The sequence below is a fragment of the Priapulus caudatus genome, unplaced genomic scaffold (assembly GCF_000485595.1).
Source record: "Priapulus caudatus unplaced genomic scaffold, Priapulus_caudatus-5.0.1 Scaffold11, whole genome shotgun sequence".
In the NCBI taxonomy this organism is placed as follows: Eukaryota; Metazoa; Priapulida; class Priapulimorpha; order Priapulimorphida; family Priapulidae; genus Priapulus; species Priapulus caudatus.
In genome coordinates this window covers 657,812-673,887 of record NW_014577072.1, presented here as the reverse complement: position 1 = coordinate 673,887, position 16,076 = coordinate 657,812, and the positions used below count along the sequence as shown (strand labels likewise).

At 45.4% G+C, this 16,076-nt stretch overlaps 1 protein-coding gene across 1 annotated transcript; it reads right to left on the bottom strand.

Annotated features, from left to right (window-relative positions):
• Positions 1-8,338: 8,338 nt before the first annotated feature.
• On the bottom strand, positions 8,339-15,871 carry LOC106807394 (acetylcholine receptor subunit alpha-like). The gene is made up of 7 exons (XM_014809715.1): positions 15,669-15,871; positions 13,054-13,202; positions 12,758-12,802; positions 10,740-10,840; positions 9,363-9,916; positions 8,961-9,085; positions 8,339-8,739 (listed from the first exon to the last, which is right to left on the bottom strand). Exons 1-7 carry the CDS (start codon positions 15,757-15,759, stop codon positions 8,407-8,409), a joined length of 1,398 nt encoding a protein of 465 aa, XP_014665201.1. The 5' UTR covers positions 15,760-15,871; the 3' UTR covers positions 8,339-8,406.
• Between the last annotated feature and the right edge of the window lie 205 nt (positions 15,872-16,076).

The following is a 16,076-nucleotide window of genomic DNA, read 5'->3' as shown; positions in this document are numbered from 1 at the left end:
AAAGAAACCGTGCCACAGCCATTTATTATGCTCAAATTGATTGCAAAAGGTAAACGTTATTCAATATTTTTAATGACTGTGGAAGCATATTTAATTCAATCGCATGGAATAATTTAAAGTGATAAACCAAGTACTATTAAGATAATTAAATAATGTACTATAAACATTAAGACTACACATTTACTATCAGAAAATACCTGTTTCAATTTATCTATTATCTGTCACCAAAATTTTTTCTATTTTACTTAAATTGTAATCACATTAGGTCGTTTCCAATCCATTAAGAAAATACCTAATTCCAATTCTATTCGATTAATTGCGGTTCCACTAGTCTAGTTATTGAGTGATATCAAGTCACAACCCGTAGTGTTTGAATAATTCAATGATTGCATATACCTATTCAAGCACAAATAGAATATTGCTCACGCGCGTAATAAGTAAATCGTGTGATTTTGACACGAGGCCAGCATGACAGGTGTCACGCTCGAGAGGTCTGAAAATAACTTGCTTGGTCAACAGAGAGTAGGCTAGTTAGCGCACGACGGTAGCAACAATTCAGGCAGGACGGAATACAGAGCTATAGTACGACCGTAACCACAGCTTAGTCATAAGCGGAACAATAATAATTCATGAATAACCGTAACAGAAATGCAGCTACGGACAGAACACGCAATCTATGCACGTCCGCAATATCAATGAAGGAATCAAAGGAACAAAAATTTCAGATGAATGATCAGAGCAGGGGAACAGAGAATTTATGCAAGGCAGTAACACCGGTGCAGTCATGGACAGGTCACTAATTCATGAATGACCTTAACAACACTGCAGGCATAAGGGGAGCCATAATTTATGAATGACCGTAACAACGGTGCAGTCATGGACCGAGCTATCATCAACGCAACAACAGTGCAGGACAGATCAATAATTCATGAATGACCGTGACAGCAGGGCTGGCATGGGCAGCGCAATAATTCATGAATGACCGTAACAACGGTGTGGGAATGGACAGCGCAATAATTCATAAATGACGGCAACAACAGGGCTGGTATGGGCGTAGCGATAATTCATGAATGACTGTAAAAACAGGGCGGGAATAGACAGAGCAATAATTCATGAATGGTCGTAAGAACAGGGCGGGTATGGACGGTGCAATAATTCATGAATGACGGTAACAACAGTGGCCACGAATGGCCGTAGTGTAGGTATGGACGAAGCAATAATTTATGAGCGCTGGGGATAACAATGCGTGCAAAGACACAGAACAAAAATAACAATTCATGAATTTTGTTAACACGAATGTATAAGGATGCGCAGTAATTGTTATTAAAAAGTTAATTAAATAATACAGGAATGTCGGGAACAAGAATGTAAAAATGGAGAGTAGAATAATGGATAAATATCGGGAATAAAATCCTGGTATAGATAACAACAATTACCTCTATGGGTATTAGTCTTTACCCCATGCCTAGTATGTTTGACAACAAATTTTGCGTTGTGTAAACAACAACAACTCGTACATTGCGTAAACAAATATTTGTGGATGGCGTAAAAAACCCTCACGTGTAGTGTAAACAATAACTCTTGCATGGTGTAAACAGTAAACAACTCATGCATGGTGTAAATAACAGCTCATGCATGGTGTAAGTAAGAGCTCATGCATGGTCTGAACGACAACTCATGCACGGGGTTAACAACTAGTCATTCGCACATGGATTAACAATAACTTGGTGAGAGTCATTCTCAATTCATGAGTGAAGGTGAAGAAATGTACTCTATAGCAGAAAGTGACGTCATGGGCGGTCAGGTGTCATCATACTAATAAGTTATTAATTTATATTCACAGTTATTTATCTTAAATACTAATTGGTCATTAATTTGTAATTAGGTCATCATGAGTAATGAAGCTGGCGTCGTATTCTGGCGCAATTTATTAGTAACGTCTCAAAACGATCTCTGTATAAATTCAGAACCCTTTTATCACAAATCGGTATTTAATCGGTTGCTATAAATTGGGATCCTCATCGTAAATGATCGATATTCTAAGGTGCCTTTACGGTTCACACAATGTGTTTAATGGAATCGCTTAGAGGCAATAATTTACCGAATGGATAGCACTCACAAGAAGAGGTTTATGATAGCAAGCACGACAGACGCGCTACACCGAAAGCATATTGAAATGTCAAGCATTGCTTCTTTAGTTTTATAAACAATGATTTGCAAAATGGTTTTCTCTGCATCGCGTCACTGAAATCCTGATCGGATGGTGTAATTACCTATTCAACCCGCGCGTTCTATTCCGTGACCTGTTTAGCGATGATCCATGAACCTCTACAAGTCGTGTGACCAACCCATCTTGATTTCTCCAGTTGCATGTTGATTTCTTGTTGGTTTTCTGTCACAGCTGTGAATTGGATATTCGGTCAAGCCAGATACACAGGAAATTACCGAGGCAATATTTATGGAGCGCATGTCGTTTGTATTCCAGGTGCCCGGCCCATTCTGCCCTATGCAACGGTACTGCTATAGCATTGCATTAAAAATTCAGTTCTACTGTAAGTGAGTTGTTTCCGTTTATCCAATTAATAAAAAGAAAAGCTGGTTAACCACATACGTCGGCTGATGCTGAAGATTCTACGTGGAAAATCTAAAATGATTACCTTAATTTGTATTTACTCAGATTGATTTTAGTTGAGCAGACGGTTGGTGAGTAGATCTGATCAGATTTCTAGTTTTATTCATCGTATTACCCAGAGACATCAATGTTCTTATTAGCTATCCTAGAATTCCTGGTCAGTACAGAAAGAATTATATAGATGTTCTTGCGGTCGTTGCTTCCCCTGGTTTCTTTTTATTTGCCGATGTCCAGGCACGCGCTCTAAGATACTGCACAAAGCTTTTCTGTCTTTGCATGCATATGTTGTAGTGCGTGTGATAACACTGCAATGTCATCTGCATAGCCTAGCTCTCCCAGTTTAGATGCTAATGCCCACTGGATCCCTCGTGGTCGGTTGTTTTAGTTGTACCCGCAATCCAATCCATTACTAGGGAGAGTAGTATTGGTGGGAATAGGCCACGTTGCGGACTCTTTCGTCTGCTGGAAATCTAGGTGGAGCGAGTTGCATTAGGCCTGACCTATAGACGGTGTGCTTCTTCTATGCTGTCTGTATAGGGATTATGATATATCCTGGAACACCATATTGTTTCAGGATTTTTTATATGGTTGATCTGGCAACCGTGTCAAACAAGGTCTCTAAAATTACTGATTAGCGGAGATTGTCACTCTGATGTCTATGAGGATGCGACGTGCGGCTATCTGCTCAATGCAAGTTCTTTTTATCATTTTAACACGGAAGCCAATTTGTTGGCCGTGACATCATACAGTCTAGTATAAAAAATTGCTCTCAAGTATGCCTGCTAAGCCTAGATTCATTCATTACATAAACCGTTTGCTCGGTACCATTTTGCACAAAATATGATAGAAACGAAATATGACGTGCTTAATCTTTTCCATCTAATGTCAACTTAATTCCGGTTCCAATTCAAATTTGAGGGTGACTAAGTCTCTAATGCTATCAGACTAATCATAACACGATGATTTAACCAATTTTACATTTCTCCCATCATTTTGTAAAATGCTATTAGCATAATTTATGAGACGCATTAATTCGCCTAAGGAAGTTGGATACATTAACACTACCACTAACTACACCAGCTCACACACGCGCGCACACACACACACGCGCACACACATGCACGCACGTGCGCACGCACGTACGCACGCACGCACGCACGCACGCACGCACGCACGCACGCACGCACACACACACACACACACACACACAGCATTCACGTTTGCGACGATTGTAATAGAAATTAAAAGCATATAGCATGGCAAGCTCCCAATCATGAGGCTTCATATATATAAAATAGCAGCAATAGCAGCGAAAAGTTTAGCATGTTTAAAAAGCTTGAAGACCTAGAGTTCGCTGACGATTTAGTTTTACTAAGCCAAAAGAGCACTCAAGCACGACAGAAATTCGAGGCTCTCCAGGAGCACGCAGATAAAATCGAGCTCAAAGTGAATGCATCCAAGACGAAAGAGATGAGGATTGGAATAACAGCAAATAGAGAAGAAATTGCCTGCAGAGGAAAGACGCTGGAACAAGTTACTGCCTTCACATATCTGAGCAGCATTGTCACAACAACCGGAGGAACGGAGGAAGATGTCGAAGCTAGATGTAGGAAAGCACAAGCTGCCTTCTGTACACTGCGATCAGTCTGGAGATCTCGGTACATTTCTTTGTGCACAAAGCTTAGAATCTTCAATTCGAACGTAAATTCCGTCCTGTTGTATGGATCAGAGACATGGCGGTTGATTAAGAAAAGTCATCAACAAGCTCCAAGCCTTTATTAATCGTAGACTCCTCTACGTACTTGGAGTCTTCTGGCCATTAATAATATCAAATGAAGACTTGTGGCAGCGCACAAAACAAGAGAGAGTTGATGTCACCATCAGGCGTAGAAAGTAGAAATGGGTTGGTCATACGCTCAGAAAACCTGCGAGTAACATCACACGACAGTCCCTGGAGTGGAATCCGCAAGGAGCTCGGAAGAAAAGCAGACCGAAAAAGTAATGGAGAAGGACCATCAGACGGGAATATGAAGAGATTGGAATGTCTTGGGAACAAGTGAAGCGGACAGCTCAAAACCGAGTCCGACGGAGGAAGACTGTGGAAGCCCTATGCTCCGGTCGGAGCGAAGAAGATTGATGATGATGATGATGATGATGATCAGCAAAAAATTGACGAAACTGTTATATTGAAGCTAAACGTACAGAAATATACAAATAGGTTTCATTGCATTAAACACCATTTATTAATAAAAATTTACAATCAACGTAACATTTCACCAAAATAGCTGAAATTCCCTCGGCTTTTTGCGATCCACATACATGCTTTACAATGGTCGCCAATCTGGATCCTGCGTTGTGACAAGATCTAGATTGGTGACTATTGCAGAGTCAGCTCAAACTCTGCAATAGCATCGCGATCGATACGCATTGCGGGTCTACACTATTTCGTGGGTGTAATTGTATAATCCTCAATTGCTACAGTAGTTATATGCACTAGTTCGTATGAGTACTATTGAACTGGGCGCAGATATTGCTGAGATTAAAGTCAGGGTATTTCTTGAAAATGATGAATTAGCTCAAATATCTTGTACGACCACATTAATAGCATTAGAGTACGAGCGCAGTATATGAGTTACATGGTCGTGGCTGAAGCCCGCGCTGTTTACGTTGATTTAATATAATGCCGAGTAACCTGTTTCACTATTTCTAACGCATGTAAATATAGAGTGTTGCGAATAATAAATTATACACGAAATCAATATTCAGCATAATAACATACACGGCTATGTTCAGAACATCGAACGAAAACTCCGTTTAAAAACAACTGCGATCAGTTTCTCAACTCCTTCGCATTACAATTGCAAATGTAAAAGACGTTCGATCGCCGTAAACGAGAGAAACCCCGCTCCGAAGTTCTTTTGACGGAAACCGTCGGACGTCTACATGACAGTGATTTATCATGCTAAAACTGTTGATTTAGAACGACAAGTGTAGGTTTTTGCGTATAGTATACCTATCATGTAGTTAAAGAAACATATCTATCGTGTCGTACACACGCAGGAAGTCGATGAGCGTACCGACTAGCTCGATAGTGTAACTCGTAAATAGCCATCAGACTGCTTGCTCGACGTACAGCCGGATCGATAGCGGCTTTTTCACTTGTCATACTCTCATTAAAGATTTAGATATTCGAGGCACTTTGACTCGATCTTATTTAGATTTTGCATGCGAATTCTATAAAGCATTACGCGTAGAATACTCGTCCGACGAAAATGAATGAATCGCTAAATATGGAGATAGCTTGTTCAGCTTGGAATGGAACGTGCAGTTTTGAATCGTCACCGAGATCGGGTAAGTGCTACCGCGCACGTTTCCTAACCATGGTGAGAAATTTCCAAATAGAGTTGTCGTAACCGCTGTGGCGATCGCTCATATATCGCTGTATAAATATCACTCGCGCCGCAACACGCGCAGTCGGGCTTACAGTCTACGGTTATCGCTATACACGCCTATGGTTTGCATACCTCTACGCACGCTCAGGCACACACATGCTTACCCCACGCACGCTCACACACACACATGCTTACCCCACGCACGCTCACACACACATATGCTTACCCCACGCACGCTCACACACACACACATGCTTACCCCACGCACGGCTCAACCCCCCGCACACAATGCTTACCCACGCACGCTCACGCCACACACACATTGCTTACCCCACGCACCTCACACACACACTGCTTACCCACGACACGCTTACGCACGCACACATGCTTACCCCACGCACACCCTCACGCACACACACATGCTTACCCACGCACGCTCACGCGCACGCCACATGCTTACCCCACGCAGCACTCACACACACACATGCTTACCCCACGCACGCTCACACACACACATGCTTACCCCACGCACGCTCACGCGCACACACATATGCATTACCCCACGCACACTCACGCACACACACATGCTTACCCACGCACACTCACGCACACACACATGCTACCCCACGCACGTCTCACGCGACGCACATGCCTTCCCCACGCACGCTCACACACACACATGCTTACCCCACGCACGCTCACACCACACCGTGCTTACCCCACGCACACTCACGCACACACACATGCTTACCCACGCACACTCACGCGCACGCACACATGCTTACCCCACGCACGCTCACACACACACACGTGCTTACCCGCACGCCTGCTGACGCCACACACATGCTTACGCCCACGCACGCTTAACGCACGCACCACTGCTTACCCCACGTACGTCACGCACACACATGCTTACCCACGCACAGCGCACGCGCACACACATATGCTTACCCCACGCACACTCACGCACAACACACACATGCTTACCCACGCAGCGCTCACACACACACATGGCTTACCCCACGCACCGCTCACGCACGACACATGCTTACCCCCACGCCACGCTACCCCACGCACACTCACACATGCTTACCCCACGCACACTCACACACACACATGCTTACCCCACGCACACTCACGCACACACACATGCTTACCCCACGCACGCTCACGCGCACACACACACATGCTTACCCCACGCACACTCACGCACACACTATTATTATGGGTATACCACGCACACGACCATGAACGATTAAAACGCTCACACACACCCCCACGCACGCTCATGCACACTGACGCACGTTTATGTGTACCACGCGTTCGTCTATAAACGATTAAATACTTTCACGGACACTCACGCACACGCACGCACACTGACGCACGTTTATGTGTACCACGCGTTCGTCTATGAACGATTAAACACTTTCACGGACACTCACGCACACTCACGCAGCACGCTTACGTGTACCATGCGCACGTCTATATGAACGATTACGCACACTCACACACACTCACGCACGCTCACGCCGTACGTTTATGTGTAGCACGCGCCCGTCTATAAACAATTACACACACGCACGCTCACGAACGCGCACGAGCGTTTATGTGTAGGCCTACTACACGCAGGTCTATGAACGATTACACACGTTCGTCCTCACTCACCCACGCTCACGCACGCTCACGCACGCTCACGCACACTCACACAGCTCACGCACACTCATGCTGGGCCCACGCTCACGCACGTCGAACGGAAGAGATGCCACTCCTAGTATTGGATTCACGGCGTACAATATAATACTTGATTACCTATAAAAGACACCAAGTAAAATTACATTTATTCATGCTCGTCCAATAAATGTGCACAATCACTCTACCTGAGCGGAATGAAATACAGAAACCGGCGCGAATCAGTGAAATATTAAAGCAACATTGAAAAGGTGTGATCGCTACGTGTGCAGGTTATCAGACATGCAGTAAATATGATTTTGCCTATATGCACATGCAGAGGAGCGTTCACTTCAACTACACTTGTGCGACAGAACTCGAATATTATTACTAGCTTGAAATTTCAAGCAATTTAGTAGATAACCGAAATCTAGACTTTAGTAGGAAGCACAGCAGACTTCTATGGCGGTTTAAAATGGTACCGCAGTCACGCAAACTCACGACCGAACTTATATGAAAATATAAGAATATAATATAATATAGAATATAACCGAAATATATATATATATATATATATATATATATATATGTGTGTGTGTGTGTGTGTGTCCGTGCGTGCGTGCGTGCGCGCGCGCGTGTGTGCGTGCGTGCGCGCGTGTGTGTGTCTGTGTGCGTGCGTGCGTGCGCGCACGCGCGTGTGTGTGTGAGTGTTAGCTACACGGCCGTGTCACGGCTCATGGCGACCCAGCTAAAGATGAAACAGACTAGATAGATCGTGAACAGCAGACGATCGACAACGATGGCCACCTTGGCCCACTCGTCTAACGTGTCGCGCGCCGCCTGCTCCCTCTGCTGCCGCAGCAGCATCTCATGCAGACGCTCATTGTTCTGTCGTTGATCATTGTTGGCATCAGTGACCGGACGCTGCAGATCGGTAAGGTGGCGGTCATCGTCGTCCATCATCTCGTTAGTCAGCGGCACGCGGCCGTCCCTGCCGTACGCGTTCGATCTGAGCCGACACAGGCGTCCGAGGCCATCGATGAAAACCTGCACGATAATCGAATGACAGGTTGGTTTTTTTCCTCGTCGGCGCCCTCTCGCCGGTGGGTGTGTCTGTATTACCGCCTGTGACTCGGCGCGCACCGCAGGTTGTCTGGCGCTACGCTATTGATTCAGCGAACAAAATATCAACTGACATTCACACCTGTGTACGTGTGTGTGAGCGCGCGCGACCGACGGATCTGCGTCATGATATAGATCGGACTTACCTTGTTAACCCACGCCGGCACGGGCCGCACACAATAGCGGGGTCTGCGATAATGCAGGTTCAATACTATCACAGCCGCTCCGACACTGATTGCAACCATCAGGTAGGTGAAGGCGAAATACTTTACTGAAATAAATTAAGGAATCGCATCGCATCCTCTCGTAACGCGGTCATTGTTCCGTGCAGTATACGATACATGATACGCGAGCTGAAAAAAGATGACGTTTCTGTACTATAAAGCAGGTATATATATATATATATATAACAATCTTTGCAGGTTGTCAGTTACGATTAAGAGCGCCGTCCGTGTAATTGCACGTCACCGCACGTCGCGCGGCGGAACCGACTCATTTCGTCGCGCGGCGCGATATTAATATATCTTCACGGCGGGAGCGTCGCTTACCGATCACGGGCACGTGTTTGCCGGTGAGCGGCGGCACTTGCTGCGACATCTGCAGGCTGAGCACCGTCAGCGCGACAAGGTTCGTCATCGCTGCCGTCAGCTTCTCGCGGCTGCCCGGCGGCACCCAGAAGACGAGCAGCGTGACGGCCTGCACGGCGCCGAGCGGTAGAACGAGGCTTGTGTACGACATGGCGCTGTCACGTCGCACCGTCAGCGTGAACGTCACGTCGACGAACGGATCCGGACAGCAGGCGAACACCTCGGCGTGTCGCGTCGCCAGCGTATCCTCGACGCGCCAGCCGACGCTCGCGTGGTACCACGACAGATCGATGACCGACACGTTGTCCTTGAGCGCGACGTCGAGCCGCGTCGCGTCGTGCGTCAGCGAGCCGAATGTGAAGTGACACGTCTGTCGATCGAAGGGAAAGAAGTCGAGATGCATGTCGCAGAGCACGACCAGGTCGGTCGGCGGCGACCAGCGCGTCCTGCCGTCGCTGGTCACCGTCAGCGGCATGTCGGGAAACGAGTAAAAGCCGGGGACGATGCTGAAAATGAGCAAGGCGCAGTGTTATGGTCCAGAGCGCTGTACGCAACGAACGATGCCTACTAGCATAGTCTCTACTAGCATAGTCTCTACTAGCATAGTCTCTACTAGCATAGTCTCTACTAGCATAGTCCACTAGCATAGCTCCTTACTAACATATCTCTTCTAGCATAGTCTCTACTAGCATAGTCTCTACTAGCATAGTCTCTACTAGCATAGTCTCTACTAGCATAGTCTCTACTAGCATAGTCTCTTCACCCCCCCCCCCACCAACTGTCGACGCGACTAGCCTTGATGCCGATCTGACGTGCTCATAATATGACTAATTCGTAGCGATGAGTACGTCAGTTAAACGCAGCATCCGACGCGAGAACGTCTGCTCGGAGTAACTCACCATTGAGCACGCGCGGGGGGAGGGGGGGGAAGAGGAGGGGGGAAGAACACATCACGAAAGACCATCTATCAGTTTGTGAATATATTGCGTTTTTCGAAGCGCAGGCGGTGACCGCGATTAAAAGTACCGCCACGTCGTATCTATCGCATATATCGTTCTATAACTAATATCAATAGATATAATACTATACTATAATTCGTATCAATGCCGAAACTATAGCTCCTAGATCGCACGCGGGGACGATACATCGGATATAACAATACTTAGGCCTTATCAATGACCAATCACCAGGCGTGAATGTTTTTAGAATATCGTCGAGGGGTGACCTGTCCGAACGTGGACTTACACCCACATCTCTCTCTCTCTTTTCGAAATATCCGCTGACATGAACTAATCACTGACTCTCATTTAAATTGCGCGGCACAACCGCCTGCCCCATTATCGAATGTCTGGCTTCCAGACAGTAGGCGATGGAAGCGTGACTTGCGTGATGCCCTCATAATCATCGGGATTCCACGTCATTTGAGCGTTCTTCCACACCTATATTGCGATTAATAAATAAATAAATAAATATATATATATATATCTTTATATGTATATATATATATAAGAAGAAATTGACACTTCATTATATTTTTATACTTAAATATTTTCAATCATTTTACTTACACAACACACACGCCACGCGCACCACGCACGCGCCGCGCCACCACGCACCATCTCACAACCGCCGCCGGCCGGCTACGCACCACACACACACACAACACACACACACGAAGGCGCGCGAACCACACATACACGCACCACGCACGCGCAACCGCACACGCGCCACGCAGCACGCACACTGTGGCACTCAGATCCACAACCACACGCCCACGCACACACACGCCTCACGCACACCACACGCACACCCGCACACGCACACCGCCCGACGCACACAGTGCCTTGCACATCTGATGTCACACCGTTATTCGCACACACACACACACACACACACATACGATAAGTATATTAATATATATTAATCTACTATATATGGATAGAAAAATACAAACTGGGAAGGAAATGGTCCAATAACGCAGCCTTTTGAGAAAACACGAGCAACCGCGTTAAGATAAATCTACAATTAGGTAGGCAGCATACCTCACGGGAATCCGCTGAGCACCTGAAACATTCCCGTTTCATTAAATTTCATTTATGTCGCGAGCGTGCAGGCACGCGCGGGTGTGAAAGAAACTTCGCTATTACCTGTTTATTGGTATACACCTTAATGCGCTTATTCTGTAAAGCTCTTAGGAAATCACGAAAAATGTCTCTACCTATAACGTTCAAGCCGACGTTAATGCCTTCCATGCAACGACTTTTTATCGTCGAGTGCTGTTTTACGAGCGAGCACGTACTTGCTTTAAGTAACTATAATATTATGATTATAACATCTTTGATGGCATATTCCGAATTTTTCCGGTTAATTTAACGTACTGAAATGCGGACAGTGCGTAGTGTCTGATTTACAACAATAGCCTGCTTAAATGAAGACCCACACACACACCACCACACCACACACACACACACAACACACCACCGCACACACAGCACGCACGCACGCACGCACGCACGCACGCACGCACGCACGCACGCACGCACGCACGCACACACACACACACACATACACACGCACATACCTACACACCTACCCACGCAAACACGCAACAGAGGCGCAAACGCAACAGCGCACGTGCAGGCGTACGCGCACATACACGCACAAATACACGCGTTCACAACCGAGCTTACAGGCGAAATCTCATGTATAAATAATGAGTAACAAAACGCAGACCAAGACACTTCGAAGGAAACAGCAGCGATAGAGCCTTGCCTACTCCCCTGTCATATCGAAGAGTTTGAAACACTAATTCGAGCCGTTAAACCCAAATTAGGAAGTCGCGTTCTAAGCTCACTAAGCAAGGCACTTTCTTCCGATTGTAATGGTTCCCGCAGCCGCAAATAGCCCTCAATAATAAAACGTAGGAAGTTAATGCGGGATGGATCATCATCCCGTCCAGAAACTCTGCGCTCTCCACCCATTTTCAAATCCGAGGGATAGGCACAGGCTCGACAGGACTTGAAATACGTTCGGAGTGAAAAATATAATCGAATCACACACGTGAAGGGATTTTACGGTGGCACGGGAAAGGATTCTTATAACAATGTCGTAGAAAATCTTCGTCCCCATGGGTTAATTTGCTACGATTCCTAATGTGCTCATCATGATTATTCGCTAGAAATATAATTTGGCCAAATAATCTTATTATGAGTGACATTGGTAACTTATATACAGTAGTCGTAGACATCGTAACATAAACTTCGGCGTTTAATTACATGTATACATATGGATGTGCTAATTATATATTTGGAAATGTCGTGGGTGATCAATCACTGTTAGAACATTAAAATTCTTACCATAATCAGCCAAGCCCTTACATGAATAGTGCTTTGACTCTCATCCTGAAAAAAAAACATTCAAACTTTTATAGACTATCAAGTTTCCGCTTGTTTTATCAATGAAATGCTAAATAATATTATTGCGTGTTTTTATTTAAAGCTCATTGTAGTGTTAGAATTTCCGAACCATTCTTGGTAATTGCGATCGTTGCGCCCCCTCTCGATATTAATATGTGAAAGTTTACTTAGCAGATGAGGCGATCCGGTAATGGAAGTGAAATATAAAATATTCATTGCCGCGTATGCATGCCTACTATTTTCATAATCTTCTTGAGTTGCATTCCAATTTCAACCAAAACTGATTCGCTCGCGTTGATGATGGGGCGTGCCAATGGCATGTGTGTAGTGAGAAGGTCTTGAACCAATCGAGTTTCTGCGTTGCTTCCATGGCCGCCGGGTGTACCTGTTGGAAAGACGCTGATCCATGAGTCCCAACTCATAACTAAATCATATTACAATGTACTCAATTGATAAATATTTCTCGGAATAAAGCTCATGATTTTTTTCACAAACGAACAGATAAAAAGACAAAACCCATCACGTATTTGTCTAGCATGGTTATGATGCAATGCGGTTGTTTATATTGCATGCAATCAATTCATTCCCATGGTCCTTACTTCTATGACAAATCCTAGTCCAAAACGAGTAGACTTTACTATTATACAGCAATTATACTCCATCAAGCCCAAAGTTATTATTCATGCATCATTTATTAGCAGAATAAACGCAATTACCTCCTTATTCGTATCCATGTATACATCGACGCTTCTATACATGTTTCTACAGGGACCCTACATGTTTCCAGAAAGTAGTGCCACGCGGCGAAAATAGGTACTACGATGACGTAATACTGTGTATTGTTTATGCTGTTGCTTTCGCGGGTACACGAGTAAATATAGATGGAATTCACCCCTGTGATTTGTGCAGACAGATGTGAGAAATGTTTCTGTTAGTTGAAAATAAAATGATGCAATAAATTGGTGGAGTGTCACACATTTTGTTTGATGATGAAATAATTTGCACTCCCAAGACCAGCAACCTGATAATCTATGCCTGAAAGCCACAAACTCACACATATGCATCATCTTAGGTAGTAAAGTAACTGCCATCCCCAATAACTTTTGTTCAATGATAACTGTTGAAGGACTCTCAATATTGTCAGAATGCTTGTAAAAATTTATTTTCAGAGGTTTTTTTTAAATTTCCAGCTACAGAATGTTGATATACCTGGATGTAAACTAGAAAAATCCCCATCCAAGTCAAAAAAAACTAAACTTCAGTTTTGGTTAAGATGCCCTGGTTTGAAGTATAAGAGTAGTTATATGATTGTCGTTTGTTAGGATCTATATTTTACAATGTTGCAGTCCGCTATTTTATAATCAGGAAATGTTATAGGATTGTCGGAATTTAAGTATCTATATTTTACACTGTTGCAGTCCGCTGTTTTATAATCAGCCTTTGTAATGCGCACGTGAACATATTTGTATGTAACGTGCGCAATATAAATCAATAAATATTATTAGTAATATGTGTTTAAACAATGTAATTCAGATAAATACAATGTACATGTGTATTTAGATTACACTAAGATGTTTCATTTCAATATAAATTGATTAAAAATTATTTTAAATTGACTACGTAACGAATTTTCTATGGTGTATATTTCTAAGTTTCTAAGTTTCACCTGCGCATGTGCCCGCCTGCATGTACTGTGTGTACTGGCCATGGTACTAGCGCATTGTATACAGCTGTTACCCCCCCCCCCCCCCGCATGTACGCTATTACGCTATGGGCTGTAGGAAAGTGTAAGAAATCTAGCGACATATAGACACATGTCTTAGCTATAAACACTGTGAATATTGAGTTTATTGACCCACGATTAGTCTAATTAATTAGCAAATATGCACGCGCGGTATCGCTCATAGGCTAATATACGCACGGCTATGGGCGGCAGGAAAACAGCGGCTCACACGTCACGAACTGTAGATGGCGCGACTTTCCGAATACATGTATAGAAATTTGTTTTCTCAATTAACCAAGTAAATTGTGGACTATACACGTATACGTTTCATCGGTTTTGCCATATTTTTGCCTTCCCCTATAATAGCGTAAACTGGTATCAACACCGACGTCTCTCGCGTCTGCTATCGACATACAGTGCTGCAGTTAACATCGCCCATGCATGCACACACGTCTCTATACGTGCATAGCCTACTGACACAAGCAACGGCGGGAAAACAACAGAATGACGCGCGCGCGCACACACACACACACGCACGCACGCACGCACGCACGCACGCGCACGCACTCACGCGCACGTACGCACAGCACACACACACACACACACACACACACGACACAAACACAAACACACATGCGCGCGCACGCCCGCCCGCCCGCACGCACGCACGCACGCACGCACACACACACACACACACACACACACACACACACACACACACACACACACTCACACACACACACACACAACAATAGACAGGACTGTGGTGGAGCGACGGACTACATAGGTTAGAGCCGGTACATTACGCGGACGTACGTCATATATAATACGTTAGACTCGGCATTAGGATCCGCGTACACACAATAGCACACGCGCGATGTATTAATTAAGGTGCGACCGTCCCACCGAGCGAGTTCGCGCACGGTCGCACACACGGCCAGCGCAACCGCAACTTGCGCGCGCACACACCGCACGCATCGCAACGGCACACACACACACACACATACACACACCAACACACACACACACACAACACACACACCACACACCCACACACACACACAAAAAGCAAACAAAAACAACAAAAAAACAACAGCACGCAGCGGGTGGGACGGTGCACGCACTCACCTGGGACATGCGCCCGAGCGAAGGTGCCATCGTTGGCGCATAGCAGGAGCGCCAACGCGGCACACAGCGTTAGCAACGAGCAGCTCGCCATGACAGCTCGGCCTGGTGACGTATGTAGGTTCGCTCTGCATGCATGCGCTCAGGTGATATGAGGGAGAGGCAAGGCGGGACGGTGGCGAGCTGCTACCACGTGCTACCTGCCGTGCTACCAAGTCGCGAAACAGCGGTTCTCTCTCTCTCGCATGGTCGATAGAGCGAGGTAATTAATTCGTACCTTGGTGGGTGGGTGCGTGCTTGAGGCGTACACGTACATAGGAGCTTGTTACTACAGCAGGAATCGCAACGCTCAACCGGCGGCGAGCCACTCACGCGCGCGTGCTGTATATCGCCATCTGTACGTGTACAGAC

What these genes read in the sequence shown, in the direction of transcription:
- LOC106807394 (XM_014809715.1), bottom strand. Translation starts at nt 15,759, where the DNA reads ATGGCGAGCTGCTCGTTGCTAACGCTGTGTGCCGCGTTGGCGCTCCTG. An exon ending in TGGAAGCCAGACATTCGATA is followed by an intron (nt 9,917 to 10,739) that starts ATGGGGCAGGCG and finishes CTGCGCCTTGCT; the next exon opens with CATTTTCAGCATCGTCCCCG. An exon ending in TGCCGGCGTGGGTTAACAAG is followed by an intron (nt 8,740 to 8,960) that starts GTAAGTCCGATC and finishes ATTATCGTGCAG; the next exon opens with GTTTTCATCGATGGCCTCGG.